The sequence below is a fragment of the Cebus imitator genome, unplaced genomic scaffold (assembly GCF_001604975.1).
Source record: "Cebus imitator isolate Cc_AM_T3 unplaced genomic scaffold, Cebus_imitator-1.0 Scaffold58, whole genome shotgun sequence".
NCBI classification, from domain to species: domain Eukaryota; kingdom Metazoa; phylum Chordata; class Mammalia; order Primates; family Cebidae; genus Cebus; species Cebus imitator.
The window spans coordinates 1,835,628-1,863,107 of NW_016107373.1; the positions used below are offsets into that span (position 1 = coordinate 1,835,628).

General features: G+C 46.7%; 2 protein-coding genes across 29 annotated transcripts in view; one reads left to right on the top strand and one right to left on the bottom strand.

The window, feature by feature from the left end:
• Positions 1–24,102, top strand: part of PHF21A (PHD finger protein 21A) — a 197,826-nt gene extending 173,724 nt beyond the window's left edge. For 13 of the 18 annotated variants that reach the window (XM_017529345.2, XM_017529353.2, XM_037738857.1 and 10 more), the window contains 8 exons: positions 3,201–3,252; positions 3,985–4,064; positions 4,528–4,588; positions 7,153–7,316; positions 14,688–14,843; positions 16,703–16,778; positions 17,848–17,951; positions 19,331–19,860. In XM_017529345.2, coding sequence (XP_017384834.1) covers positions 3,201–3,252; positions 3,985–4,064; positions 4,528–4,588; positions 7,153–7,316; positions 14,688–14,843; positions 16,703–16,778; positions 17,848–17,951; positions 19,331–19,588 — 951 coding nt within the window. In that variant the 3' untranslated portion in view covers positions 19,589–19,860. Of the gene's footprint in view, positions 1–3,200; positions 3,253–3,984; positions 4,065–4,527; positions 4,589–7,057; positions 7,081–7,152; positions 7,317–14,687; positions 14,844–16,702; positions 16,779–17,847; positions 17,952–19,330 lie in introns of all 18 variants that reach the window. The other 5 variants (XM_037738860.1, XM_017529361.2, XM_037738858.1 and 2 more) reach the window with 3 other exon arrangements.
• LARGE2 (LARGE xylosyl- and glucuronyltransferase 2) overlaps positions 20,739–27,480 on the bottom strand; it is a 9,901-nt gene continuing 3,159 nt past the window's right edge. For 4 of the 11 annotated variants that reach the window (XM_017529328.2, XM_017529331.2, XM_017529327.2 and 1 more), the window contains 8 exons: positions 27,218–27,330; positions 27,022–27,147; positions 26,772–26,927; positions 26,501–26,661; positions 25,794–26,072; positions 25,338–25,487; positions 25,035–25,259; positions 24,322–24,782 (listed from right to left, as the gene is read on the bottom strand). In XM_017529328.2, the coding sequence (XP_017384817.1) occupies positions 24,494–24,782; positions 25,035–25,259; positions 25,338–25,487; positions 25,794–26,072; positions 26,501–26,661; positions 26,772–26,927; positions 27,022–27,147; positions 27,218–27,330 (1,499 nt within the window). In that variant the 3' untranslated portion in view covers positions 24,322–24,493. Of the gene's footprint in view, positions 20,820–23,805; positions 23,999–24,321; positions 24,783–25,034; positions 25,260–25,337; positions 25,488–25,793; positions 26,073–26,500; positions 26,662–26,771; positions 26,928–27,021; positions 27,148–27,217; positions 27,331–27,480 lie in introns of those variants that run through there. The other 7 variants (XM_017529333.2, XM_017529330.2, XM_017529336.2 and 4 more) reach the window with 6 other exon arrangements.

A 27,480-nucleotide genomic window follows, 5' to 3' on the forward strand; every position in this document is an offset into this window, starting at 1 on the left:
GACGGGGTTTCACCGTGTTGACCAGGATGGTCTCGATCTCTTGACCTTGTGATCCACCCGCCTCGGCCTCCCAAAGTGCTGGGATTACAGGCTTGAGCCACCGCGCCCGGCCTCAGCCAACATTTTTAAGATGTCCAGTTCACTCAGCTAATGTGTATTTATATTATCAATTACAGTTATTAAATGTACATTTTTGGTATAACCATTATATTGCATTAGAACCCCAAATCCCAAATGAATCAGTAGCTCAAAAGTAATCCATTGAAGCATAAAAGTAAGGATGAAAATAGTAACATCTATACTACAATTTAGGATAGAATTATAAACATAAATAGCAAAGAAGACCCTGATACAAATATAGAATGTGAATCTGTATGTCCTTAGACAAACAAATTTTTTTAATTTGATGCTTTGGCATAAGCAGCTATAAATGGAAAATGTAGACAGGTAATATGATGATGAATATCTGACAGTTAGATTTCATTTGACCAGTAATTCACTTGCCTCTGTCCTCAGTGCATTTTTTGTAATGAAACCATGTGAAATGGTGGCATGAAGCCATCAAAGCTTCATGTCATTTTTTTAAAGCAGTAATTTATTGAGCCATTCCAGGTTTCCTAAAACAAGTACAAAATATAATTCTTTCTGATATGAAATGAATGAATTTTTAATTTTATCTTTAAAAAGAGGACTAAAATTTGAGCCAAAAAGAAGTACTAGTCACAAAAATTGCTGAGGAACTTGTGAAATCATCAAAGAATTGATGACAAATATTATACTTTGAAGAGGAAAAATTGAGCAAAATTTCCCTGTCAAAGGAAACTGAAGAATCCATCCTGGGCAACACAGTGAGACTTTGTCTCTGCAAAAAATAAACAAAATTAGCCAGATGTGGTAGCGCACGCCTGTGTCCTAGCTACTTAGGAGGCTGAGGTAGGAGGATCACTTGAGCCTGGGAGGCCTAGGCTGCAGCGAGCTGAGATGGTGCCACTGCACTCCAGCCTAGGTGACGGAGCGAGGCCCAGTGTGGGCAAGCGAGTACCATCATGTGTAGTAGCAGATATTTCACCTTCTAGTTGGACAGAATCACAGTCATAAACAAAGTAAATTAGCTCTTAGCATATGTGGGATACATATGTGAGGTAAAATTTCTTGACAGCTTTTTAGTGTATCATCAAAAACTTTTCCACAAGAGAGGAAATGTTTTTTCACTTAATAATTATTTTGTGAGCTTGATCTAAACTGGCAAAGATGATTTGGGTGTGAGTGGCTAAGAAGGGTGCTGTTACTTGCTTAAAAGAGGGTGAATCTGAATGTCGGTCTATACACTGCTTTATCAAGAGAGCAGCTGGGGGAAGGCCTGTTGATCTTGATTATATTTCTAAGGAATAGTGAAAATTAGGAATGTAGTCAGTTGGTAGTCATAAAGTGTATCTCATTTCAACATAGTTTAGAAAACAGGAAAGTCACGCTGGGCGTGGTGGCTCATGCCTGTAATCCAAGCACTTTGGAGGCCAAGGTGGGCGAATCACCTGAGGTTGGGAGTTCAAGACCAGCCTGACCAACATGGTGAAACCCCGTCTTAAAAAAAAAAAAAAAAAAAACCACAGGAAAGTCCAAGACTGCTTTTTCTTACTAGACTGATCTGGCTGTCAAGGGGATAGGTGCTCATCTAAGTTTTTTTGAAATAAGAAATAATATAAGGGCCGGGCGCGGTGGCTCAAGCCTGTAATCCCAGCACTTTGGGAGGCCGAGGCGGGTGGATCACAAGGTCAAGAGATTGAGACCATCCTGGTCAACATGGTGAAACCCCGTCTCTACTAAAAATACAAAAAAATTAGCTGGGCATGGTGGCGCGTGCCTGTAGTCCCAGCTACTCAGGAGGCTGAGGCAGGAGAATTGCCTGAACCCAGGAGGCGGAGGTTGCGGTGAGCCACGATCGCGCCATTGCACTCCAGCCTGGGTAACAAGAGCGAAACTCCGTCTTTAAAAAAAAAAAAGAAATAATATAAAAACATTTCTTCAGGACTCTGAAGATACCAGTAAAGGACATTTCTGTGTTCTCAAGTGGCTTGCTCAAGAAGTTTATCTTCAAATAGGCTGAACCTATCACTTCAGGCCAAAGTAGTGTAATATCAAGAATAAGATGTCAGGACTTTTAAAGATCAAACTGTGGCATAAATAACTCTACAGGAGTATGTCTTTTACAATTGAAGGTGTTCTTTATTCATCAGAGAAAGAAATTGATAATGTATTATTTGGCGTATTTAGAAACTGCATGCAGTAGTACAACAGAAAATGAAGACACGCTTTTCAGAACACATGCAAACAAAGAAATGAGTAGAAATCAGTCGGTTGCCCTCTCTGGCTTGAAGAGTCTTAGCATTGCATCTTTAGGGCCCAGTATTTTCACCAGCTTAGCTTCTGAAGGAGCCCTAAGAGTGATCTTCAGAGAGAAATTGCTCCATAATTTTTAGGCTCATGTGTGATTGAAAAATCATAGCATTCAGCAGAACCACCTGCCGTCATTCCTAAAAATCATTTAGCTGTGAGTTAGCATTGTGGCAGTATAAATGTGAGAAGCTGTGGCCTAGTCATGACAAGTGAAACACTCAGAACTTGGAGCTTGTTAAATGGGAAGCTCTTTAAAACCCTCTGCATGTTTTGTGAGTATGAAATCCTGTTCTTTTTAAGAGGATTTTTCTGCAGGGTGGGGAACTCAGATCACACAGATACTGATTTCTGTCATTGAGAAAGGAAATGTAGGCCCCAGTCCTTCTCTTTTGGCCCTGTTAAACCAGAGAGCCTCGAGAGCAAGGTTTCTAACCTGTGGCCCATGGGCCACATGCGGCCCAGGATGGCTTCAAATGTGGCCCCACACAAATTCGTAAGCTTTCTTAAAACATCATGAGATTTTTATTTGTGATTTTTTTTTAAAGTTCATCAGCTGTCATTAGTATTAGTATATTTTATGTGTGGCTCAAGACAGTTCTTCTTCCAATGTGGCCCTCACTGAAGGAAGCCAAGAGCTTGCACACCCAGCTATAGAGGATCTCCATGGCTCCTTAGAGAATGCCTGCTCTTTGTGCATTCAAGTGACCCGCCCCCGGCTGGCTTTCCTGGTGTCTTAGTGGGAACTGGCAGTTGGCTTTGTGAGAACCCGGACTGAAGTATATTCTTCTTTTGTTTCTCTGGCGCAGAAACTTGCCTTCATGGTGTCTCTAGGGTTGGTAACACATGACCATCTAGAAGGTAAGAGAAGATATTCTTGGCACTGTCTTTTTTTCTGGCCTACAGCTTTGTTCCTGAAAATGGTGTCTGATTGAATTCCTAGAATAGAAAATTGGAACACAAATAGAGGATGATTCAGCCAGTGTAGACTTTATTTCCTTTAGTGGGAAAATTGCCTGCCCTCTGTCAAGAATTGCCTATTCTTGTCATTATCCACACAACTGTCCTGGGAAAACCTCCCCAGTTGCCTAAATTAAGGTGACTTCTGTTCATTTAGGGGAGCTCTTCTTTTTCTGAACAGCAGAAAGTAGCAAGTGCTCTTCTGACAGGTCTATATATTCTGGTCACTCTGGGTTATCAGAATATTGAGAACAGTTACAAAGCTGTACCTGTCCTGGTTATTTAATTAAAGAATGATGAACTTTGGTTACTCAGTTTAAGTCTTATGGATAAAGCTCATTCAGACCTATATATACAGCAGTCTAAAAATAAATCAGGACCACTTGTTTACAAATGTTTTCTATTGTTAAACTCTCAACAGAGAGCCACGTGTGGGACAGCGTGGTCTTGCAGGGGAGAGTAGATGGTTCTACATATTTGCTTCCAATAGTGTCCTTGCCTCTGTTGAGGCTTTGGTGAGACAGAGAGGTGTCCCTATTTCCGATTTCTTATGGGAAAACCAATAGATAAAACAATGAAGTTTTTTAGGTTCTCCATGCCTCTCTTCTAATCAAAACCTTTTCTTCTCTCAAGAAATCCAAAGCAAGAGACAAGAGCGAAAAAGAAGAACAACAGCAAATCCGGTCTACAGCGGAGCAGTCTTTGAGCCAGAGGTATTACTGGCCAGTACCTGGCCCTTCCCTCACTGTTTCAGTTTTCTTTATGACTTGTTCAGTGCTTCCCCTCTGAAAACCTGCTGAAGAGCGACACCCTGATTGTACTTGGTCAGTTTTGTGAAGTGGGGGATTTTTTTTTTTTTTTGCCTTACCATTTTTATTAGTCACTGCTTCCCCTTAGGTTTTTTTCCCTAAGTTTCAGCAGATACACTCCTACCTTAAAATTTTAATTCATCCTGACTTCAATACAGCTGCACTGGCAACAGAGGCAGACTTCTCTGAAATAGTCTCTGAGAGCCAAGTACATATAATAAAACCCTTGAGCACTGAGACTTTAGGATGATTAGCACTAACTAGCCGGCATGGTGACGGTCATGCTGTGCTTGGTCTTTAGCTTGTGCCAGTATTAGTAATTACCACACTATTCAACCAGTCACCTTTCCTTCTTCAATCCTCAAAGCGTAAGAAGAGTGCAGTCACATACCTAAACAGCACAATGCACCCTGGGACCCGGAAGAGAGGTGAGGACCCTTTTGTATCTCTCCCTTGCTGCTGTTACTTTTGCTTTCTGTGTGTGTTTCTTCTCCTTCCCTCCTCCCATCATTATGGGACCTAACTCCTCTATCCCTTGAAAATCGTTTTGTTGTTGTTCTCTGAGAATGGGAGAGAAAAGAGAATGAGATTTCTTATTAGAGTTCTGTATGCTGACTCAAAAGCTGACTTTCCTAGGATTCTGGCAAAGCTGACTCAGGGGAATGGCTTAATGTAGCATTTCTGCCCCAAGCCTGCCAGGCCGTTCATGAATAGCACAGTGAACAGAACGCCATGTAAAAGGAAGCATTTGAGCGTCATTAAGTGAACAGAGCACTGCTGTTGCCAGGGTGTTCCTAATAGTGTCTTGGTCGTCCTGCTGCCAGTGAGGCCAGAGTGTGACTCTGAGTTTCTTAGAGCTGCAAACTTTCCAAGAAGGAAAGAGGTAGCCACACTTGAGAACTTAGAATCTTTGATAAGAGGACATCTCCAGCTAAGGAAGAAAAGATCATTGTCAAAACAGGCTCCCTAAAGAACAGATTCCTAAAGAGCTCCAATATTTCAAACCTTCCCATGGGCATTCCAGAAACTTACTCTTAGGCAGAGCAGAAAAAATAGCAGCAGCAGCATCTTTCACCATGCAGGTCTAAATAGGTCTTAACAGCTCAGGGTTTGAGCTCATAAACAAGGTACTGAAATTGTTCTTTGATGTCAGTAATACATCCCAAGGTCCTTTTCTCCACATGGTAATGTGTCCCTGAATTATAGTTCCAGGCTAGAAAGGTTGCAGAGTGAGTGGAGTAGCATACTAATTTTTGCGTACGCACACATAGTCTCAGAGCTATTGGAAGCTCAGGAGGTCATCCTGACCCTTTGTCTGCCTTAGGCAGGACTACACTATTACCATTCCCTCCCCACAAAAGAGATTTCATACCCACCCTTAGCAACCCATTCTGTTGTTTCATCAGTCCTGTCCTTCAAGTACTCAAAAATATTTAGATGGGAAACCCTAAGTCATTGTGTTGTATTGATTCCTGGGCCACAGTAACCAGTACTGTAAGTTATTTTTGTTTTGTCTTGTGTTTGGTAATATTTTTTTTAGTGACCCCTGATGCAGTTCTTGGAAAGGAGCCCCCCAGCCAGAGGCCACAGTAATTGGTCTGTGATAGTGGGGAGTATCTGCTAAGAGGACAGGGGTTAAATGAGCCAGAAAGACCTTGGCATCTCTTGCCAAGGTCAGAGGATAAAAGCCTATATCCACAGTGCCTGGGATATGCCTTTCGTGGGTAAACAAGAGAGCCTTCATCTTGTTCTTCCCCTTCCAGCAGCACTGAACTCCCTAGAAAAGACAAACCAGTAAGATCTGGCTTTGTACTATAGGCATCGCCAATTGAACACAGAGGTAATATTTTTGTAACATCTGACAGAATCATGATTCTTGTACATAATCCTGATATAAATTATAACTGTTGGCAAAGTCATGATCCTACATACCATTTACCAGTGCTTATTGGCAGTTTTGTACCTCTCTGGCTCTTTTTTTCCCTTTGGTGTGTTGGGCATATACTTTTGATCACTCACAGCTTAGAAGCTATGACCTTGGCCCTTAGAAGACAAGGGCCCTGACTTAGTTATATGGTAAGGCAAGAGTGGCTGACCTAGACATTCTGTACCCACGCGGCTCATTTAAGATCCTTTGTAGCCTTAAGGTTTGAGTCACAATGCTTTTATACTAGTCAGGTCTCTCAGTTGTGCTGATGGCAGGGCCTTTCCTGAGACTTTTAAACAGCCCCAGTTTTTAGACATGTAGTCCATCAGAATGCTTATAATGTAAAATGGGGGGACAACTGCCAGTCAACTGGGGAGAATATCCAGGAACAGAAATACTTAAATTCATTGCCAAGCCCAGAGCATCTTTCAGGCTCTTAGGTTTCAGCTACTCCCCGGACATACCGCAATAACTCTGACAGAAAGGGGCAAGAATAGTTAACTTGAATTTTGCCTCCTCACTTTGCCTGTCTCCAGCCTTATAAAATGCAGACAGAAGAGAGAGTGAAAAGCAGAAATCCTAAATAAATCAGTTTGTGGGAACTGAGAATCATTAATAGTATTGTGAGAATGCTGATTGCAGAGTAACCTTAAAGAACAGTATCCAAAAGATATGAAAAATTAAAATAAACTCATTCCTGGCTCTGGCTCCCACTGGGCTTTGACATCTTGGTTCTTGCACTAGAAATCTCAGATTGCAATAGTCCAGGAACTTCTCCACAATCTGCCCAAGGTGAAGTCTTTCTACATAAGCCAGCACCTTCTGTCATTCTCCAGAGCTCTCTTATCCTCCCTTCTCTTGAGAGTCATGTAGTTGTTTCTAATGACATTTAAATCTTTGCTTCTCTTCCTTCCTTTTGGACTGTTGTATTAACCTTCTGTCTGCTACCTCACTTCCTTTTCCATGCTAGCCAATGAGGAACACTGGCCAAAGGTATGTAAGATCATTTTCCCCCTCTCTTTCCCTCCCCCTTTTTCCCTTTTGTTCCCTTCTCTTGGTATATAGGTCGTCCTCCAAAATACAATGCAGTGCTGGGGTTTGGAGCCCTTACCCCAACATCCCCCCAATCCAGTCATCCTGACTCCCCTGAAAATGAAAAGACAGAGACCACATTCACTTTCCCTGCACCTGTTCAGCCTGTGTCCCTGCCCAGCCCCACCTCCACAGACGTAAGTAACTTGGGAAAAGCACACTCTCTTTCTGAGAGCTTAAATTGGGAAAAGCGTTATCATATGTTGTCTCCTTATCAACTTGCACCTTCTTGACTAACCCTGGAACAGCAATAAATCCTATAGAATGCTATTTATGCCATGTAAGGCAGCTTTCCTCTGAGGTTCTAGGCCTTCCACGTCCTTGAGAATCATGTTAAATATAACCTCATGGAGCTCAGCCAGCCGTCAGAGTCTGAATTTGATCTATTGTGAATGAGTTCTTAGAAAACAGATGGGGCAGGGAAATCAGCTCATACAATTGAGAGTTGTGCAGGTTTCTATCATCAGTGTTTTGGGAGTGGGGAAAATGAACAAGGCATACAGTCCCCCAGCAGCCCTTGTTTGCTGCTTCAAATACAATTCCAGAAGTGGAAAGTTTTCTTTAGAGCAACTGTATTCAGCAGAGTTGATCAGAAACAGGTTCCTGGAAAACTGTCAAATACTTAGTAGGTCTTTACCCACAAACTACAGGAATGTGGACTAGTGCTCTAAGTGTTTAAATGAGCCTCAGCAAAGCTCAGAATTCACTCAGCAGATACTCACTGAGCACTACTCTGCTGAGTAAGTGCTGTTCTTGAGGCTGGGGACATGGCAGGGAAGAAAACCAATTCCCTGTCCTCATCTGAAGAGGCAGATGATAAGAAAGTGAATATATAATATGTCAGGTAATGATAAGTGCTCTGAAGAGAAATGAGGCCAGGCATGGTGGCTCACGCCTGTAATCCTAACACTTTGGAAGGCCGAGGAGATGGATCATCTGAAGTCAGGAGTTTAAGACCAACCTGCCCAACATGGCGAAACCCCATCTCTAAAAAAACACAAAAATTAGCCGGATGTGGTGGTGCACTCCTGTAATCCCAGCTACTCAGGAGGCTGAGGCAGGAGAATCACTGGAACCCAGGAGGCATAGGTTGCAGTGAGCCAATATTGCACCACTGCACTCCAGCCTGGGTGACAAGAGTGAGACTCCATCTAAAAAAGAAAAGAAAAATGGAATAGATTAATGGCATACAGCATACTGGCAGGAGGCTGATGTTTATGAAGACTGGTAAAGCCTCTCTGATAGGAAGTGAAGGAGTGAACCATGGGAGGATGTGGGGGAAGAGCCTGCCAGGCAGAGGGACCAGCATTGCAAGCCCTGAGGTATGAGTGTGCATGGCATCTGGAAAGAAAAGCAAGAAAGCCAGGATAGCCGGGGCAGTGCTAGCTGGTGGGAGATGAGGCCTCAGAGGTGACTGGAACAGTTGTGCAGGGCTTTGGGGCTTTTGTTCTCAGTAAAATGGTAGATCATTAGAGGGTTTTGGGGAGAGGAGTGATGTAATTTTTCAATATTTATTTTGAAAAATTTCCAACCTACAGAAAAATTTCAATAGTGGTACAGAGAACCAGTATCCCTCACATTGATTCACCAGTTGTTGACATTTTGCCACATACGCTTCTCACCTACCGTACACACTTATTTTGGGGAAACCAGATAACAGGAAGTTGCAGACCTCCTGAATCTTCACCCTAAAATATTTCATTATCTATCTCCTAGGAGTAAAGATACTCTCTTATATAGCTACAAAGCATTTATCAAATTGAGGAAATTTAACACTGACACAATATTAGTACATAAAATATGCAGTCCATACTCAGATTGCTCCAATGGTCCATACTTGCTTTTGTGACACTTTGTTTTTTCTGCTCCAAGGTGCAATTCAAGATTACTCTTGACATTTATTGTCATGATATTGTCTATTTGCTAATCCTTTATTCTAGAACAGCTTCTCACCCTTTGTCTTTCATAACATTGATGTTTTTAAAAAGCCAGTTCCTCTGTAGAGTGCCTCTCCGTTTGGATTGTCTGATTTTTTTTTCTGAGCGTAGATTCAGGGTATGCATTTTTAGAGGAACACTAATACATGACGATGGGTCATTATCAGTGCATCACAGCAGGAAGCACATGATGTCAGTCTCCCCTGTTGTTGATGATGTTAACTTTCATCTCCTAAGATAGGTTCTGTCAGATTTTTCCACCTTTAAATGCGCCTTTTTCCTGGGGTGGAGATAGCTTTGAGTCTATATACATATCCAGTCTCCCAACAAACTGTTACCCAATGTTTTTAGCATCCTTTCATGATTCCTGCCTGCATTTATTATTCTTAAGGTGTATGCAAAATCAACTTGATTTTGAAAGGATCGCTGTGTCTAAACTATGGAGAAGAAAAGGGCTATAGGGAAAATAGGATGGAAGCCGGAAGACCAGTTAGGAGGCTGTTGCAATTGTCCAGGCAAGAGATGATGACGGGCAGGCACAGTGGCTCACGCCCGTAAATCCTAACACTTTGGGAGGCCGAGGAGGGCAGATTGCTTGAGCCCAGGAGTTCAAGACCAGCCTGGGCAACATGGCAAGACCCCTGTCTCTACAAACTTTTAAAAATTAGCTAGAGGCCAGGTGCAGTGGCTCACACCTGTAATCCCAGCACTTTGGGAGGCCAAGGCAGGTGGATCACAAGGTCAGGAGTTCAAGACCAGCCTGACCAACATGGTGAAACCCCATCTCTACTTAAAAATACAAAAATTAGCTGGGCATAGTGGTGTGTGCCTATAATCCCAGTTACTCAGGAGGCTGAGGCAGGAGAATCACTTGAACCCAGGAGGCAGAGGTTGCAGTGAGCTGAGATTGTGCCGTTGCACTACAGTCAGGGCAACAGAGTGAGACTCCGTCTTAAAAGAAAAAATAGGTGTGGTGGTAACATAGTGAAACCCTGTCTCTACTAAATATACAAAAATTAATTGGGCATACTGGTGTGCACCTATAGTCCCAGCTGCTTGTGAGGCTGAGGTGGGAGGATCACTGGAGCATGGGAGGTTGAGGCTGCAGTGAGCTGTGATTGTGCCGCTGCACTCCAGCCTGGGTGACAGAACAAGACCATCTCAAAAAAAAAAAAAAAAAAAAAAAAAAAAAAAAAAAAAAAAAGGAAAGAAAGATGATGGTGATAGCTTAGCCTAATCTGATGGAAGAAGCAGAGATGGAGAAAAGTGATCACGTCTGCATATATTTTGAAGAACCATCAGGATTGAATATGGGTTATGAGAAACAGAATGGTCAAGGATAAGGATAAATCCAAAGTTTTTGGCCTAAATGACTAGAAAGATGAAGCTTCCATTTACTAAAGAGTAAGAGAGGAGCAGATCTGAGGAGGGAAACCAAGAGTTTCATTTCACACACATCCCAGTTCTTTGGTAAATTACAGAGCTTGTCACTGACCGTCATAAAATAAAATGTCTCTTGAACTTGAAGCTTCTCAGAACCTACTAATGGCACACCCCTCTCCAAGGAGCAGCAGAATACCATATGAATGTTCTGAGTTAAAATGGCAGAGGCAACAAAGAAAGTGTTACTTTTGGAGGACTCGGGTCATAGAAGAATTCTGTTCTCTGACAGGTTTCCTTGTTTCCTTCGTTAGACATCACTGTGGTCACAGATTCATCATTGCTCTAAAGGTTTAGCATTTTGTCCAGCCTTCCTGACTTTTGGCATTAATAATTGACACAGGTTTTCTAATTGTCTTGTTAATGAGCAACAGGGTGTCTACGAGAAATCTTGTTTGCTGGCGCCAAAGATTGTCCCAGCTTCTTCTCAGTTGGAATACTGACAAAGGATCGCGAGCTCCTTGGCCTCTTGGTAGAGCTCTCCCTCTAGGGCGGTACACAAATGCTGGGGGACAGATGAGTTTGTGGTTCTGCATGTGAGTCTCTCTCCTAAACAATGTTGGTTTTTTGTGTGTTTTTTTGGTCAAATGGGATTATGGTTCTCTTTGAGAGACTGAACCCAAAGTATCCACTCATCAAATAAACTAAGCTTCTGCCGGGTTTTGTCTTAAAATGCAAACATTTTTCTTTTCGGAAATCTGAAGGTAAAAGAAAGCTTTCCTAAAACTACTAAATATGTCCAGAACTCCCTAAGTTAAACTTGACAGAATGTATTTTTAAGATAATTGACTTCTCTTTTTACAGTATCCCAGTAGTGGTAGTGATTAAAATCAACACACAGGGCTCTGAATGTTTGCTGCTGGGTAGCATACGTTCCAACAACATTAATTAAACAATAACACTTGAGAGGCGGGCATTTCTAGGGATCCGAAACCATTGTGAGGAACTTGGTGTAATACAAGACTTAGCCAGACACTAATCCTCTGGATGTACCTTGTTGCCATTATCACCATTTTTATGATAAAAGGGAAGATACACAGGAAGATACACTGACATAAATTTTTTTTTTAGCACATGATGAAATCATAGTTGATATAGCCAGAGTGTTTCCTAAAAACATATGTCCTCAGCTCATAGCAAGGAATCATGGGCTAGCCGTCTTTCAACTTACCCCGTATTTGGTTTATAGTAATAATTTGGTCAGTCATCAAAGCCTAAGCCTTTTGACCTGGCATGGTGCCTCTGTAGGACTTCCTCTGCTCTTTTTAGACAAAGAACCAGTTCTGTATGGATAAAATGGTTTGGCATTTTATATTCATTTCTATGGGCAGCAGTTCTCAAAGTGTAGTCTGGGAGTCCCCAAGACTCTTTCAGGAGGCATAAAGTCAAAACTATTTTCATAATGATACTAAACCATCATTTGCCACTTTCATTCTCATTCTCTCCAGACCGAACAGTGGAGTTTACCAGATTACTGCATGATGTGTGATGATGTCATCACTCTGGCCGCTAATGAAATGTGTACCTATGTGTTTTGGAGTTTAAAAATGTTTCAGTATACTATTTTTATAACTTTTCATGGTTCTGTAATTCAGAATTAAAACTTTTTACCAGCCTGGGTAATAAAGTGAGACCCGTCTCTACAAAAAATAAAATAATTAGCTGGGCATAGTAGTGTGTGCTTGTAGTCCCAGCTTCTTGGGAGGCTGAGGTGGGAGGATTACCTGAGCCTGGGAGGTCGAGGCTGCAGTGAGCCAAGATCACAGCACTATACTCCAGCCTGGGTGACAGAGACAGACCCTGTCTCAAAAAACATTGTTTTTTAACTGTTATTACAGTAAATATTAATAGATATAACTCATATAAAAGCTCTCTGGGGTCCTCAGTAACTTTAAGAGTAGAAAGGGATCTTAACACTAAAACACCGAAAATTATAGGATACATAAATAAGATAGAAAGTTCCTTTGAGAACTTAAATAAATTATTTAACCTTTATTTTCTGTCTTTCTGCCTTATATTTCTTTTTTTTTTTTAATTTTCTTATTACTCTTAGTAAAAGCTAGATTACTGGGGCTTTAGCTACATCTGCAAGATACAGCTACAGTGTAAAACCCTTTCAAAGCAACTGCCTTCTATCTCTTGATGGTCTCCATGCTCAGGACCAAAGGAAAGTGAACACATGTGTTTGTCTATCCCAAGTCCCTCTGAATAAGATGTCTAGTTTGTCTCATTCACTCCATCACTGATAATTTTTTCTGTGGTTCATGTAAATAGTCTCTAAAGTCACACATTTTAAATAAACTTTATAAAGATGCAGACTCACCACTTAGGGCTAAGGTTCAAGAAAGGCTAACCCTCTAAAGGAGAAGAGTAGCCCTCAGCCTGATTTTAATAATGAAAGAAGAAAGTCATAATTAATCTAGGGATGAAACCTTACATCTGTTGGTGCCTGGAAGTTAAACTATTAGGCTACATTCACATGTAATATTTTTCAACATATGTTAAGCATCTTTTTTACTGTCCAGGGGTCACATTTTCCTATTAAGAAAGATTAAAATCCATCCACACTATAATGTATCTTAAAATTTTTGCAGCCTCTTTTCTGGGCTGCCAGATACCCTAGTGGCTTACAGAGAAAGTTTCCCTTGGAGTGAAATCGTAGGTCCATGATGATGTGTTCCTTCAGTGGTGGTGGAGGGATCACATCATAGAAAGGATGGACTCACATGCTCTCTACCATTGCTTCCTGTGCACAGTTTCTGTGTTAGACCTCCCAGCAAAATAGCCAAGAAATCCACAGCAGCACATTGGCTTGACTTGCTGAGTCACCTCTGGTACTTCCCTTCAGTCTGGACACCTTCCCTGGTGTCCTTACTGGTGGATTTAATCCCATCCAGAGAATGAGGTAGAGATTGAGTTGCTGGAAAAGACCTCTTTAATGGTTCTTTTTTTTTTTGGCTATGTTCTCCTCTTCCAATTTTAAGTAGATCGGCTTTATTCTGATGGTGCCTTCTGTTCAGAGGCTCAAACACACTTACCTGAGTCCTAAAACTATCTCTGTGCTGGGGGAGGTAGAGAGACAGGACAGGCAGAACAGACTGGGACTGCTAGTCTTTTTCCAGCTGGTGAAGTTTTTATAGGGATAAAGCCTCCCAGAATAGAATGGCCCATTGAACAGCAAACACAAAATACTGGTTTTAGGAGAACATTGTCAGCTGTTGCTTTGGCTTTTTAAATTCTTCATGTTAGAAAGAACACGCATATGAATTTAATTTGTTTCTGACTTAATATTTTCCCATTTGAGCTTTCACTATATCTTTTTCTTCTTGAGCAAGCAGGTTCAGGAAAACCCCAGTTTTTGTCTGTCTTCTTTCCGAATCCTTCTAAACTCTGCCCAAAATTGAAAGGTGATGAGAATTGTTGGTATCATATTATGAAACACTTTGATGAATGGATTTCAGTGCCTATAAGATTGGTGATATGTGGGTTGTCCTCTGCCAGAACTTATTAAACTCTTAGGTATCACCTATAAGTTTAATTTTAGCCTTGTCGACTACAGACCTTTCCTGCAAACTCTAATTTAAATTTACAGTAGTCCCTGTTTATCTGAGGTTTTACTTCTTACTGTTTCAGTTACCTGCAGTCAACTGCAGTCTGAAAATATTAAGATGTTTTGAGAGAGGAAAATGACAGACCTTATTCACATAGCTTTTATTACAGTAGATTGTTATAATTGTTCTGTTTTCTTAGTCACTGTTGTTAATCTCTTATTATGCCTAATTTATAAATTAAACTGTCATGGGTCTGCATGTATGGAAAAACATGTGTGTGTGTGTGTGTGTGTGTGTGTGTATGGTTCAGGACTGTCTGAGGTTTCAGGCATCCACTGTGGGCCTTGGAACATATCCCCCATGGATAAGGGCGGACTACTGCACTGTGCCTACCCAGGGAGCCTTATCTATATGGAGTGAGTAGGGGCCTGTGCTATTGGTGATCCCTACTTCTCTTGAATACTCCTGGAACGAGGCAGCTGATTGTCCTAAAATATTTATATGCATCCAGAATGCACATGTTAACATTAAAATTTTACCTTTTTTGTCCTTTTTCTTACCTTTTCTCTCAACTTTATAGGGTGATATCCATGAGGATTTTTGCAGCGTTTGCAGAAAAAGTGGCCAGTTACTGATGTGTGACACGTGTTCCCGTGTATATCATCTGGACTGCTTAGACCCCCCTCTGAAAACAATTCCCAAGGGCATGTGGATCTGTCCCAGATGTCAGGACCAGGTACTGTGGGTGCGTCCGACGGGCGAGGGGCCAAGGAGGACAAAGACACAGCCATCAGGAGAAATTCCTTTCTCTGGGAATGGCAGTCTCCTCTCTCCAAGTCGGTCTTCAGGCTACATCTTCCCTGTTCATGGCACAGCACTCAGGCACATGGCCTTCATTCCCTCAGAAGTTCTCTGCCATATTACTGAGGTAGATAGACTTCCTTGTATTTGAAGTGACTTCGCTTCTCGTTAAAAGTCAAGACCCTTAAAAGACCATTGTGCCTCATTCTCTAGGAATGGTCCAGACCAAGTATGTGGTTTTAAAACTCTTCTTTGGGAATAAAATCCTTAAGAGAAAGTACCCAGTTGATTAATTAAAATAACATCCTGAGCCAGGCACAATGGCTCATACCTGTAATCCCAGCACTGTGGGAAGCCGAGGCAGGTGGGTCACCTAAGGTCAGGAGTTTGAGACCAGCCTGGCCAACGTGGTGAAACCCCGTCTCTACTAAAAATACAAAAATTAGCTGGGCTTGGTGGCAGGTGCCCCAGATACTTGGGAGGCTGAGGCAGGAGAATCGCTTGAAACCAGTAGGCGGAGGCTGCAGTGAGCAGAGGTTATGCCACTGAATTCATCTGGGTGACAAGAATGAGACTCCTTCTCAATAAAAATAACACCCATTTCACTTTTTTTTTTTTTTTTTGAGATGGAATCTCGCTTTGTCGCCCAGCCTGGAGTGCAGTGGCACGATTTTGGCTCACTGTAACCTCTGCCTCCCGGGTTCAAGCAAATCTCTGTCTCAGCCTCCTGAGTAGCTAGGATTACAGGTGTGCACCAACACACCCAGCTAATTTTTGTATTTTTAGTAGAGACGGGGTTTCACCATGTTGGTCAGGCTGGTGACCTGAACTCCTGACCTCATGATCTGCCTGCCTTGGCCTTCCAAAGTGCTGGGATTACAGGCGTGAGCCACCGCACCCAGCCCACCCATTTCACTTTTAACCTATTTTGTTATATCACGCTCAGAGAACTAACTGTAAAGTACTGTTGATATTTTATAGACTTAAAAGGCAAACATATTACTGTCCTACCCTCCCTCCTTCTCTGTTTAGTTTCTGATTGCCTTTTCTCAATTATCCATGTATATATATGTCTTTATGATCTTATTATAAGCTGTCTCAAGTCTTTTTGTAGAGTTAGGAAAAGTATAAATAATAAATAAGCCCAATAGCTCAGCAAGCACTGGGATCCTGCTCAGTCTTTGGAATCCTGCTTTGAACAAATTCTGGTTTTCCCTTGTAAGCTTGGCCTCATCCCGCAGCCTGTGTGGTGCAGCGAACCTTCTCTCACTGTCTTCCTCCTGATGCTCCTTTGTGACCTGATGACTTCTGACATAGGGTCTAGATTATACTTTTGTATTTGGGACTAATATTTAATTTCCTTGGTCAGGCTGTCTTTGAGAGGCATATAAATCTAAAATTGAGACAGACAGTCCATGTCAGGCCAAGGACGAAACTGCCAGTGGCTGCCGCCATCGTGCTGATGTGCAGCTTTTGTGTTGGTGGTTCTAGCTGTCAGGAGTTGTTGGGTGTCGTGTGGCGTGTACGAAAAGATAGGAATGCTCAGCCAAGTCCAAGCTCCTTCTAAGCCTGGGCTCAAGTGTCCTGGCTCTTCCTGCCTTGAACTTCATTCTCCTAAGCTGATATTTGGAACTTTTTAGTCCAGAAACTAGAGACCAGGGTTTTTCAACACTGCTACCATAAATCCTTCCTGGATTTTATCTGCCAGTAGCCACAGACCCCATTGCTAGCTGTTACATAGAGGATATGTGTTTAAACCTCCTTCTCAAAGTAAAATTCTAAAAATCTTTTCAGATGCTGAAGAAGGAAGAAGCAATTCCATGGCCTGGAACTTTAGCAATTGTTCATTCCTATATTGCCTACAAAGCAGGTAAGGAGTTATCCATACTCATTTTTTTGTAAGCTTCCCTTTGTTTAAAAAAAAAAAAAAAAAAAAAAAAAAAAAAAAAGGTACTGGCAGTATTTGTTTTATTCTCAAAAGGAAATTTAAAGTTAAAAATGAAAACCTTGGCTGGGTGCAGTGGCTCACTCCTGTAATCTCAGCACTTTGGGAGGCCAAGGTGGGCGGATCACAGGACAGGAGTTTGAGACCAGCCTGGCCAACATGTTGAAACCCCGTCTCTATTAAAGATACAAAAATTAGCAGAGTGTGGTGGTGGGCACCTGTAGTCCCACCTACTTGGGAGACTGAGACAGGAAAATGCTTGAACCTGGGAGGCGGAGGTTGCAGTGAGCTGAGATGGAGCCATTGCACTCCAGCCTGGGTGACAAAGCAAGACTCTGTCTGAAAAAAAAAAAAAGGAAAAGAAAATGTTTTGCTCTTAACTATTGAAGGAAACAAACAAAAAATGAAAACCTTTTATTGGATGAAGTGGAAATATTGTGTAGCATTTTCTTTTTATTTTTTGAGACAAGGTCTCACTGTGTCGCCCAGGCTAGGGTGTAGTGGCATGATCACAGTGCACTGCAGCTCTCACCTCCTGGGCTCAGTTGATCCTCCTACCTGAGCCTCACAAGTAGCCGAGACTATAGGTGTGTACTGCCATGACCAGCTAACTTCAGTATTTTTTGGTAGAGACGAGTTTCGCCTTGTTGCCCAGCCTCGTCTCAAACTCCTGGGCTCAAGGGATTCACCTGCCTTGTCCTCCCAAAGTCGTAGGATCACAGGCATGAGCCACCATGCCTGGTCTGTAGCACTTCTTGGGGGGAAAACATGAAATGTTGTGGTATCTCATTTATATAAAGCCAGACCCAAGCCGCTGACAGTTTTCTTAGCATACTGTGCACAGAAGAAGGAAGGGTGCAGGTGAGCACCATGCACCGGCTGCGGGACTCCTAGGACTTTGGGGAAAATGTCTTTGGAAGACATTCTGAGCACAGGGTCCTTTTCAAGGAATTAATTGTCAAAAACTGTTCCTTTTTTTTTTTTTTTTTTTTAGCAAAAGAAGAAGAGAAACAGAAATTACTTAAATGGAGTTCAGATTTAAAACAAGAACGAGAACAACTAGAGCAAAAGGTGAAACAGCTCAGCAATTCCATAAGTGTAAGTACAGCTCACGCCTTCAGCAGTCCTTACATGGATGCAGAGACCTGGGCCTTTCCATGTACATAACAGTACGTGTGGACCCCAGGCTGCCTCGGGTCCTTCTGTTTATTAACATGAGTAATTTGGGCAAATGCAGCTTGCCGTCCCGTTAAGAGTTCAGCCCCCAGGTACAGGCGGCCAGTTGGTAGGTGGTGCCTCACCTAAGCTCTGGAACATCCTCTTGGCTTTCATCTGAAAGAGGGTTCTCAGTCACCAGGCTGCATAAATAAGAGCTACAACAGTGTAGCCACAGCCCTGCCTATTCCTGACAGTGTGTGGGGGGAGCGTAGTGCCTCACCTGACACTGAGCAGACACAGACCAGGTCCCCTCGTGTGATTCTTCCTAGTCACCTGAGCGAGCGGGCCCATCCACACGGCCCTCCCTTGCTCTTGCTTCCACACCATGCTGATTGCATTTCCCGGTTTTCCTGACCAGTGTGAGGAAGTGGGCTTTCTAGAGACAAGTATTGGAAGTAAGTACTGCCCAGCCCGGCCTGTCCAGGTGGGAAAGAGGGTTGTATTTGCAGCAGGGGGACAGAGACTCATCCCAGGCAAGGAGCCAGCCTTCTTTTCCACAGAGTAGGTCACCCTTATTGGAGTAAAGTGACCTCAGCCCTCACAGATGCCAGCTGGTGCTTGTACTTGGTGGTGGTTGAACTGTCCTGCTTACCTGCTTTCTCCTTGTCACCATACCTACCCATGGCATGCAGATTTAACACCTCTTTCATCTCTTTCCCTGCCTAAAACAGAAGCCAGCAGGTATGGGAGGCTGAGGGCAAAAGGGGAAAAGACTACAAGTCCCTGACTGAGCAGAAGGTGTTCTATTGGTTGCAGGCCTTTGTCCTTTGGGCTTAGATCCTTCTAATGTTGCCGGCCCACCCTCTCACTTCCTGCTGCCCTCAGATGGAATCCAGATAGCACCCTGGAGAGCTCAGTCCAGTCCTGAAGGCCCCCATTAGCATGACAGAAGCGTATCAAAACCTGCCTGAACAGGCTGTAGGGCAGCTGTGGGAACTTTTTTTTTTTTTAACCTTTGTTTGGAAGTCTGATGGCAGCTCTGCCGGTTTGCTTTTAAGTGTTAGCACTCCCGCGTGTTCGTGCCCGCATGCTCTCTCCCTCTGTTGCCTCTTGGACTCCCCCAGCCTACCCACTCCACTTGCCCTGTTCCTTAGGTGGTAGCGCCCACTCTGCTGGGGAGCACAGCGAGGCCCAGGGGCTGCACAGCAGCCAGCAGGGGTTCTTCTCCCTGGGCAGAGAGAAGGTGCTCCGCTCTCAGGGGCTGCGAGGCCTGTTAGAATGAGGCGGCTCAGTGCCACTGCCCTTGTCATTTGCTGCAGAAATGCATGGAAATGAAGAACACCATCCTGGCCCGGCAGAAGGAGATGCACAGCTCCTTGGAGAAGGTAAAACAGCTGATTCGCCTCATCCACGGCATCGACCTCTCCAAACCTGTAGACTCTGAGGCCACTGTGGGGGCCATCTCCAACGGCCCGGACTGCACCCCCCCTGCCAATGCCGCCACCTCCACGCCGGCCCCTTCCCCCTCCTCCCAGAGCTGCACAGCGAACTGTAACCAAGGGGAAGAGACTAAATAACAGAGCCCCTCTAGGAGAAGCCACAGGACCCCGGCGGCAAGGAGAGCAGAACACTGAAGACTCTAGAAAAGCAAAGCCGGATTTCCGGAAAGTGCAGAATTCTTTTGGTTCTTTGGTTCCAGAGAGAGAGAAGATGCTTGTGCCAGGTGGCACCAGAGTTTGCCAATTGATCCTTCTTATTCTGTGTGTACATGCAAAGATTGGACCATGTTACATGAAATAGTGCCAGCTGGAGGTTCTTTGCCAGCACCATGCCAAGTGAAATAATATATTTACTCTCTCTATTATACACCAGTGTGTGCCTGCAGCAGCCTCCACAGCCACGATGGGTTTGTTTCTGTTTTCTTGGGTGGGGAGCAGGGACGGGCGGAGGGAGGAGAGCAGGTTTCAGATCCTTACTTGCCGAGCCGTTTGTTTAGGTAGAGAAGACAAGTCCAAAGAGTGTGTGGGCTTTCCTGTTTCTAAACTTTCGCTACTATAAAACCAAAAAAAGGAATTGAGATTCAACCAACCCCAGTGCCCAGAAGAGGGAATGGGAGTGGCTGGAGGGAGCCGGGGGTGGAACAGTGTATCACAGAAGCAGTATTTAATCACGGCTGGCGGGGGCCTCGCAGGGGAGACTGACACCAAGGACAGCCAGTAGGTTCTTCTCCCCCACGCCCTGCTCCCTCCCCATGGGAACTCCCCATCCTGAAGCCTGCCCAGCCTCCTTCCTTCCCTGCTTGGTGAATCGCGCATCCCCGTGTTATCCCACTGTCTCCTCTCCAAGAACAAGCAGAGCCCAGGCCGCAGGCCCTTGCCTGGGGCAGGGAAGAAAGATGTGTATGTCCAGGAAGGAAAAAAGGTGGATCAGTGATTTTACTTGAAAACAAGCTCCATCCCTTTTCTATATTTATAAGAAGAGAAGATCTTGAGTGAAGCAGCACGCGACCCAGGTGTGTGTGAATTGAATGGAGACATTTCTTTCCTCTTTTTTTTTTTAATTTTTGTTTTTGTTCTTTTTTTCTTTAAGGAAAGTTTTATTTTATTGTTCATTTTACTTTCTTGGTAACAAAAACTAAAATAAGGAATAGAAAAGCTGTTTTTCAGGCTGACAGTCCAATTAAGGGTAGCCGAGACCTTGCATGGTAGAGTAGGAATCATAGTGTCAGTGAGGTCCCGTGAGTCTTTGTGAGTCCTTGTGTCATCGTTCGGGCACTGGTTTTTTATGCAAGGGCAAAAATCTTTGTATCTGGGGGGAAAAAAAAAAAAAAACTTTTTTTTAAATTAAAAAGGAAAATAAAAGATATTGAGGTCTTCCTAGTGTTACTTAAATTAAGATCAAGGTAAGAAACATTGTAAAAAAAAAATTACAAAAGTGCTATTTGTTTCCTAAAAACAGTGATTTCTATTAAAAAGGTGTCAGAACTGGAGAAAATGCCGTGTAGTTATAATTTTTTAGCACAGACCCTGCTGATGACGATGACATTTTGCCGTGTGTGTCTCTAGACTGTGGGCCAGTCTCCTTGACGGACAGGGTGGAGCTCCCCACCCTTCTCTCTCCTCAGAAAAGACCGTGCTCTCTTCTTGGTGCAGGGATCTTGTCTCCTGTTGTGAAGCCCAAATGGAAGTCTGGACGGTGTCAGGGCCCTCCCCATGGTCTTCTTAGATTCTGCTAGAGCAAAAGGCTGGTGCCTAAATAAGATCCCTTCCTTTGGTGCTGCTTTTGGTCTTTCAGCCACCAGCATTATGAGTGCCTGGGGGACACCTCCAAGGGAACTGGCCAGTGGAGCTCAGTGGTGCCCATGCACCCTGGCTGTGGCAGGAGGGTGCAGGAGTGCAGGCTGGCTGCATCAGCCCTTGGTGCTTAGAAAGAACAGAGGAGTGACATGTCTCGAGGGTATGTCTCTGAGACAGAGCCCCAAAGCTCTGTCTTGCTTTTGGGGAGAGGTCTGAAGCTCTCACTCCTTTCTCTGCCTGTTGGCTTCAGGCACCAGAAATGGAATTCATTCCACTCCTCCCACCCACAAGTCTCCTGGGTGACCCTTGGCTAGAATTGCTGCGCTTGCCTTGGCTTGGCCTGTTGTGGCCTCTCCTTCTTGAGAAAACCAGGGTTCTGAAAGGTTCAGACCATTCTCTCATCTTGCCTTGTGGGAAGTAAACGGTGTCAGATGCGTGCTCTGGCTGGAGACCTTTGCCTCTTGCATGCCCCTGGCTGATGGCAGGGCAGTGGAGGCTCCGTACCCGGGCCCTGCTGGAGCATCTCCCTGAAGCCCACTCCAGGCCCTGGTAACAGCCAGAGTCGGGGAGGGGTAGAAACGGTCCCATTAGCTTCTCTCCCACCCAGTTAGGCCCAGAGAGACAAAGACAGATCTGAAGGCAAATTCAACAGAAAAGAGACGCTTCTTAGAGGAAAATGTGTCTCATCCATATCAGCTGTCGCCATTCATCTTCCCAAGGACCTCAGAAGAGGGAGTTAAGTTTGGCTGAACAGGCCTCAGTTAGGCCCTGGCTGCTTGATTGGCTGACGGGGAGAGTTCCCTTTTCTCAGAAACCAAGGTGCTGTGCCTGGTCAGGGAGGCTTGGAGATGCCTGGACTAGTTGGAGGAATCGGTGGCAGAGGATCAGAGACCAGCAGCAGGCTGCCTGCCCTGTCTAGAGCTCTTCCCCTCAACTTGTCTGGGCCCATCTAGGGGTTGCCGCAACAGTTAACTCTCCTTTTCCTGAAAGAATTTGGGAAGCCATCATCACTAGAGGCCTTTGCTCGGAGAGGAGCTGCCTGAGGAGTCTCAGGGGTGGGGGGATTAGGCTAGGAATTGACCAGGGCTTTGCCTGCCGCCCTGAGCAGCGTGAGTACATTCTGACCTCGCCTGCAGCTGGGCTGTGGATTCTTCCTGACGTTCAGATGTGATCTGTTTTGGGAGCCAGCTAGTATGGAGTGCAAGATGCAATCCTGCCCACAAACCTACATTCTGGACTCAAATTCCAAAACACTGCTTTACTGTAAAGAAGAGGCCCCCGGCACTCAATCTCCCTGTCCTTCACTGTTCCCCCAGACTGCCAGAGACACACGCTCGTGACACTGCGCCACCCAGCCACCTCCACTTGCTTCCTCCTCCTTCCTTGCGCTGCTCTTTCCCCATGGCCCAGAATTTAGCTGCTCTGACAGCTACTTATCTGAGACCAGCTGGCTTTGCAGTCACTTCAGAGAGCTGGAGTGGCTGCCCACTGGGCCCTGCCTGGGAGTCCCCTGCCAGCTCCTGATCAGGCGCTGCGCCCTGGTGGCAGTGAGGTCATGTTGCTGTCATCTCCACCTCTGCATTCTTGCTGCCTGCGGGTCCTTTTTCTTTCATGGAGCCTGCTGGGTCTTGTCTCACCTGTGCTGAGCTCATCGGGGTTTTGATTTCTTCCTTCCTTATTAGGCCCTTTGTGGTAAGCCTGCTGGTTGTACCTGACAGGGGTAGACAGCTACGGGCAGTCCCTGGTGGGGCCACCCTGGCAGCCTCCAGCTGGCACCATCGTGTGCCTGGCTTCCCTGCAAGGCCTGTCTCTCTGTCCCTGCTGCTTGGCTCAGGCCCAGCGGGCAAGTGTGCATGGCGCAGGTGCACACAGCTGTGTCTGTGCGGGTGGCCGTGTCTGCAGCACACTCTGTCTCCGCATGCACGCTGGCTCTCCAGCCACCTCTGATACTTCTCTCTTGGGGCTAAGAGCCCTTGGGCTTGGCCCTCCCAGCTCACACACACTCTTCAGAGGTTTCTTCCCTTCATTCCCTTGTAGGGCGTGGTCCTTCTTATTTATCTAAAGGGCTGAATTTAGGAGACTACCCAGAGGCAAAAGGCTCTTAAGGTGATGGGATGGAGCGCGGCCCGGGCATCTTCCAGGGCCTGGGTCTCAGATCCCTCGGCTTCTGTTGGGTGGAGGCATCTTTGCTCTGTGTGGACCTCGCCCCTGCCCTTAGCCAGGCACCCCTGGCAGGAAGCAGGACTCTCATCCTCACCCTGACTTAGACTGTCCTCCGAGTCAGCTCCTCTGGGCGGTCTTCTGGCCCCCTCGCCAAAGTGAGGGGCAGGAAGCTGGGGCTGCCCTCCAGAAGCCGGGTAGGAACTCTGAAAAGTAGCTCCTGTAAACGGAAGCAGGGCTCCCCAGTTCCACTTGGCGCCCCCTCCCACAAGGCCCTTCCTCCCTGAGGACCCAGCCTCCCCCGCCCCGCCCGTCCCCAGCAGCCTTTGGGCCCTCACCTCTCCCCAGTCTCCGTGGGTCCTCAGTCCAGGTGAGCTGCAGCCAGGTGGTGGGGATGGGCAGGCCAGAGGTCAGCCAGCTCCTAGCAGAGAAGAGCCAGCCAGACCCCAACCCTGTCTCTTGTCCATGCCCTTTGTGATTTCAGTCTTGGTAGACTTGTATTTGGAGTTTTGTGCTTCAAAGTTTTTGTTTCTGTTTGGTTTTTGTTTTGAGGGGGTGGGGGGGATACAGAGCAGCTGATCAATTTGTATTTATTTATTTTAACATTTTACTAAATAAAGCCAAATAAAGCCTCTTAGCCTCATGGTGTTGGGTTTGGGGCAGGGGAGGGTGGGCAAGACACATTCCAGCGCCAGCCTCTGCCCTCCCTGGCTGGCTGGCTGGTATGGGAGGCTTTCCCTTAAGAGCCCAGGCCCTCCTGTGACCCCAGCTGCTGGATGTAGCACCTCCCTTGTGCACTGACACCCTAGCCCTAGAGCACCCTTGCTCCCCCAAACTAGGAGGAACACAAAAAGGATTTTTTAAAACTTTAATTATGAAAAAGGGATGAACAATTGAAGTTGGGGGAACCAGCCCCGAACTGTCTGGGGCAGAGGGAGGCCAGACCCCAGCCATACAATAGCAGCAAGGGGAAGACCCCACCCCACAGATGCTCCTCCCCAGCCCTTCCCAGAGACCTTAAATAATTTAAATAGCAGGGATAGCGGAGGGCAGGCTGGGTTGCCCTGGTGTCTGCCCAGTGCACAGAGGGGCAGCCTCAGGAGCCTCGGGCAGGGCTCCAGGGCTGCTGCAGGGCTGGGAGGTATTTGAGGGCAGCAGCCCCATAGCGGCGGGACAAGTCCTGGTGGAATTCGTCCTTGAGGGCCTGGAGGCAGCCACGATAGGTGGGGCTGGAGCGGAAGCGAGAGATGTCCAGGCTTGGAGTGTGGGGCAGATGGATGGTGAAGGCCTCGGGCAGCACCAGGAACTCATATTCCTGCAGGGTGGGGCAGAGGAGCAGTGGCTGCCTGGCTTGCCTGGCCTTTGGGGAAGGTGCAGCTCCAGGCTTACCCTGTATACCCAAGAGCTAAAGCAAGGGCCAAAGGGCAGAGGATTTTAGTTCTGCAGAAGGGGGAATCTTTCTAACAGTGCTGCCTAGCGATGTGGTCCCCCAGGCAGAGGTGTCCTGAGTTCCACAGACCTGGAGGTGCTCAAATCAAAGGTGGTGGCAGCAAGGCACCCTCCTCACCTGGGCATCCAGCTCCACGATGTGGGCCACCTTGTTCCAGCCGAAGCCCACAAATCGAGGGTCATAGCGGGGACAGTCACGTGGCACCACCACATAGGGTTCATAGTTGGCCACCCACTGCACACCGTATGGGGCCTGAGCCTCCCGCCAGCGGGCATAGTCTGTGGGTGCGTGGCCCCGGGGCCACTCGTGGTACCTGTGCGGCAGGGTCGGATGGAAGCCAGGCTGAGGCTAGGAGCTCGTGGACAGCAGGGGCCAGTGTGGGCAAGTGAGTGGCGTGGCCAGAGAAGAAGCCCCACCTACCTGAAGGTGTAGAGAGCGCCTGCGTCCAGCAAGGCCAGCAGCTCCACCTTGGAAGGGGGGAAGCTGAAGCGATAGTGCAGGGTCTCGAATGCTGGCACCACCAGCGCTGCCTTCCGCCGGCTGCCCAGCCCCAGCTGCTCAATGGAGGCCCTGAGGAGGAGCACCCATGAGCAGGGGAGAGGAGCGGGGCCTCCAGGACTGGGCCAGTGACCCTCATGGGGGCGTTAGCCATAGGACCTGACCCCTACAGGCCATCTTGCCTGATGCGATGGGTGGGCACAAGCGCAGGTGGAGCTGCTGCTGAAGCAGGTCCTGCCCTCCCCTGTTGGCAGCCCAGAGAAACAGCCTACCTAATACAAACCCCACTTGACAGAGGCCACTGTGGCCCAGAAAGGGGCAGAGACTTAGAAACCCCGGGTCCCGTGCATGCCCTGTCCACATCCACCCCAGACCCACCTGAGGTAGTCGTAGAGAGAATAGGCAGGCAGGAAGTCAATGTCACTGAGGAAGACGTAAGGTGTGAGGGCCTGAGCTAAGGCCACATTGCGGAGCTGGTTGACAGGGTACAGGGGCCCCTCACGGTACACCACGTGGTAGGCCACATCCTGCCGGGCAGCGAGCACTGGGGAGGCCTCAACGAAACGCAGGAACTGCTGGGCTTCTGCGTCTGTCAGGTACAAGGCCAGGCTCATGGGGCCCGGCCAGTGCCTGCACAGGGCTTCCAACATCTGCAGCCTAGGGAGACGGGAGGTCAGCACAGCTGACACAGGAGCTCAGGGAGGCCTGGACAACCTCCCCAGTTAGCTGCTGCCCCCTCCTCAAGTGACTTACTGAGCACCCTTCAAGCACTTTTAGAGCCAGTCTGATTGAATCTTCACAACTACCCCACTAGGTGGGTACCTTCTCCTTGGAGAGAGAAAACTAAGGGCCAGAGATATGAAGACTTGCCCATGGTCCCACAGCGACCGAGGGGCAGTTCTGGGCATCTGGATGACTCCAGTGCCCAAGCTCTTTGCACCACATCCAATGTCTCCAACTTCTGGAACTCCTTGAGGGCCAGGCAGCTCACTGCTACAGCATCAGGCTGCCAGATGGAACCTCCGCTCAGAAGTATCCAACCCCAGCCCGTGCCATACTCCCTGGGCTGCCCTCTGCACCCTCACCGGTCCATGGACAACTGGGCCACAAGGGTGACATCGTGAGGCTGGGAGGGTGGTGGCTCATGAGGCAGGAAGGTGACGTGCACGCGGTGCACAGTGAGCTGCTGCTGCCGGAACTCAAAGCAGGGGTCTTCCTCATTGAGCTGTGCCAGGGCTTGCTGCAACTGAGGGGGCCAGGGGTGAGAAGGACTGGGGTAGGGCAGAAGGACATGTCCCCCAGACAAGGCTGGGTCCCACCAGAGCAGAGGGGCAGGGGAAGGTGGCTCCCTCTCACCTGCTCAGCACCAGACGGGGGCTGGCTGGGGCACCCAAAGAGCCCTCTCCGCAGCAGGTTCCCATCGTACTCCAGGAAGGTCAGGTAGAAATTGCGGAATAACTTCACGTGCTTGTTTTTCACCCGAAGCTTCTTTGGTGAGTTCCAGTGGATCACCTGGGACCCAGGAGAGTGTTGGGGCTATGGGAGCAGGGAGCAGGAGTCCCCATCCGTGGCCCCCCACCACCATGCAGCCTCCTGTCCCACTCACCTTGAGATCAGACGCCTCAGAGTAGCAGCGCTCAGCCAGTGTGTGGTCGGACAGCTGCACATTCCAGACGCAGGGTAGAGGCTGCACCAGCCCTGGGTGCTCCTTGATCACAGCGTTAAAGATGTCCTGAGCAGAGACACCCATCACACCCCAGCCCCCAACCTGCCACCCCCAACCCAGCAAGGCTTCCCCAGACCTGGTCGGCCAGTGAGGTGGCAGGTAGGGTAAGGAGCTCCCGCCTGGCCGTCAGCCTCCACATCTGCTCCCAACCAGCCTGCCGGAGCCGGTCGAGCCGCAGCAGAATCACACCTGCCAATGAGGAGATGCTGTCATGCCAGCCTGGGACAACAGCTCCTGGGGAACACGGGTCATGAAGGTGTCCTTTGTTTTTTGACTTATTGGTATTTTCTGACTGTTCACACATGATTATGGACTACTATTTTTTTTTTTTTTTTTTTT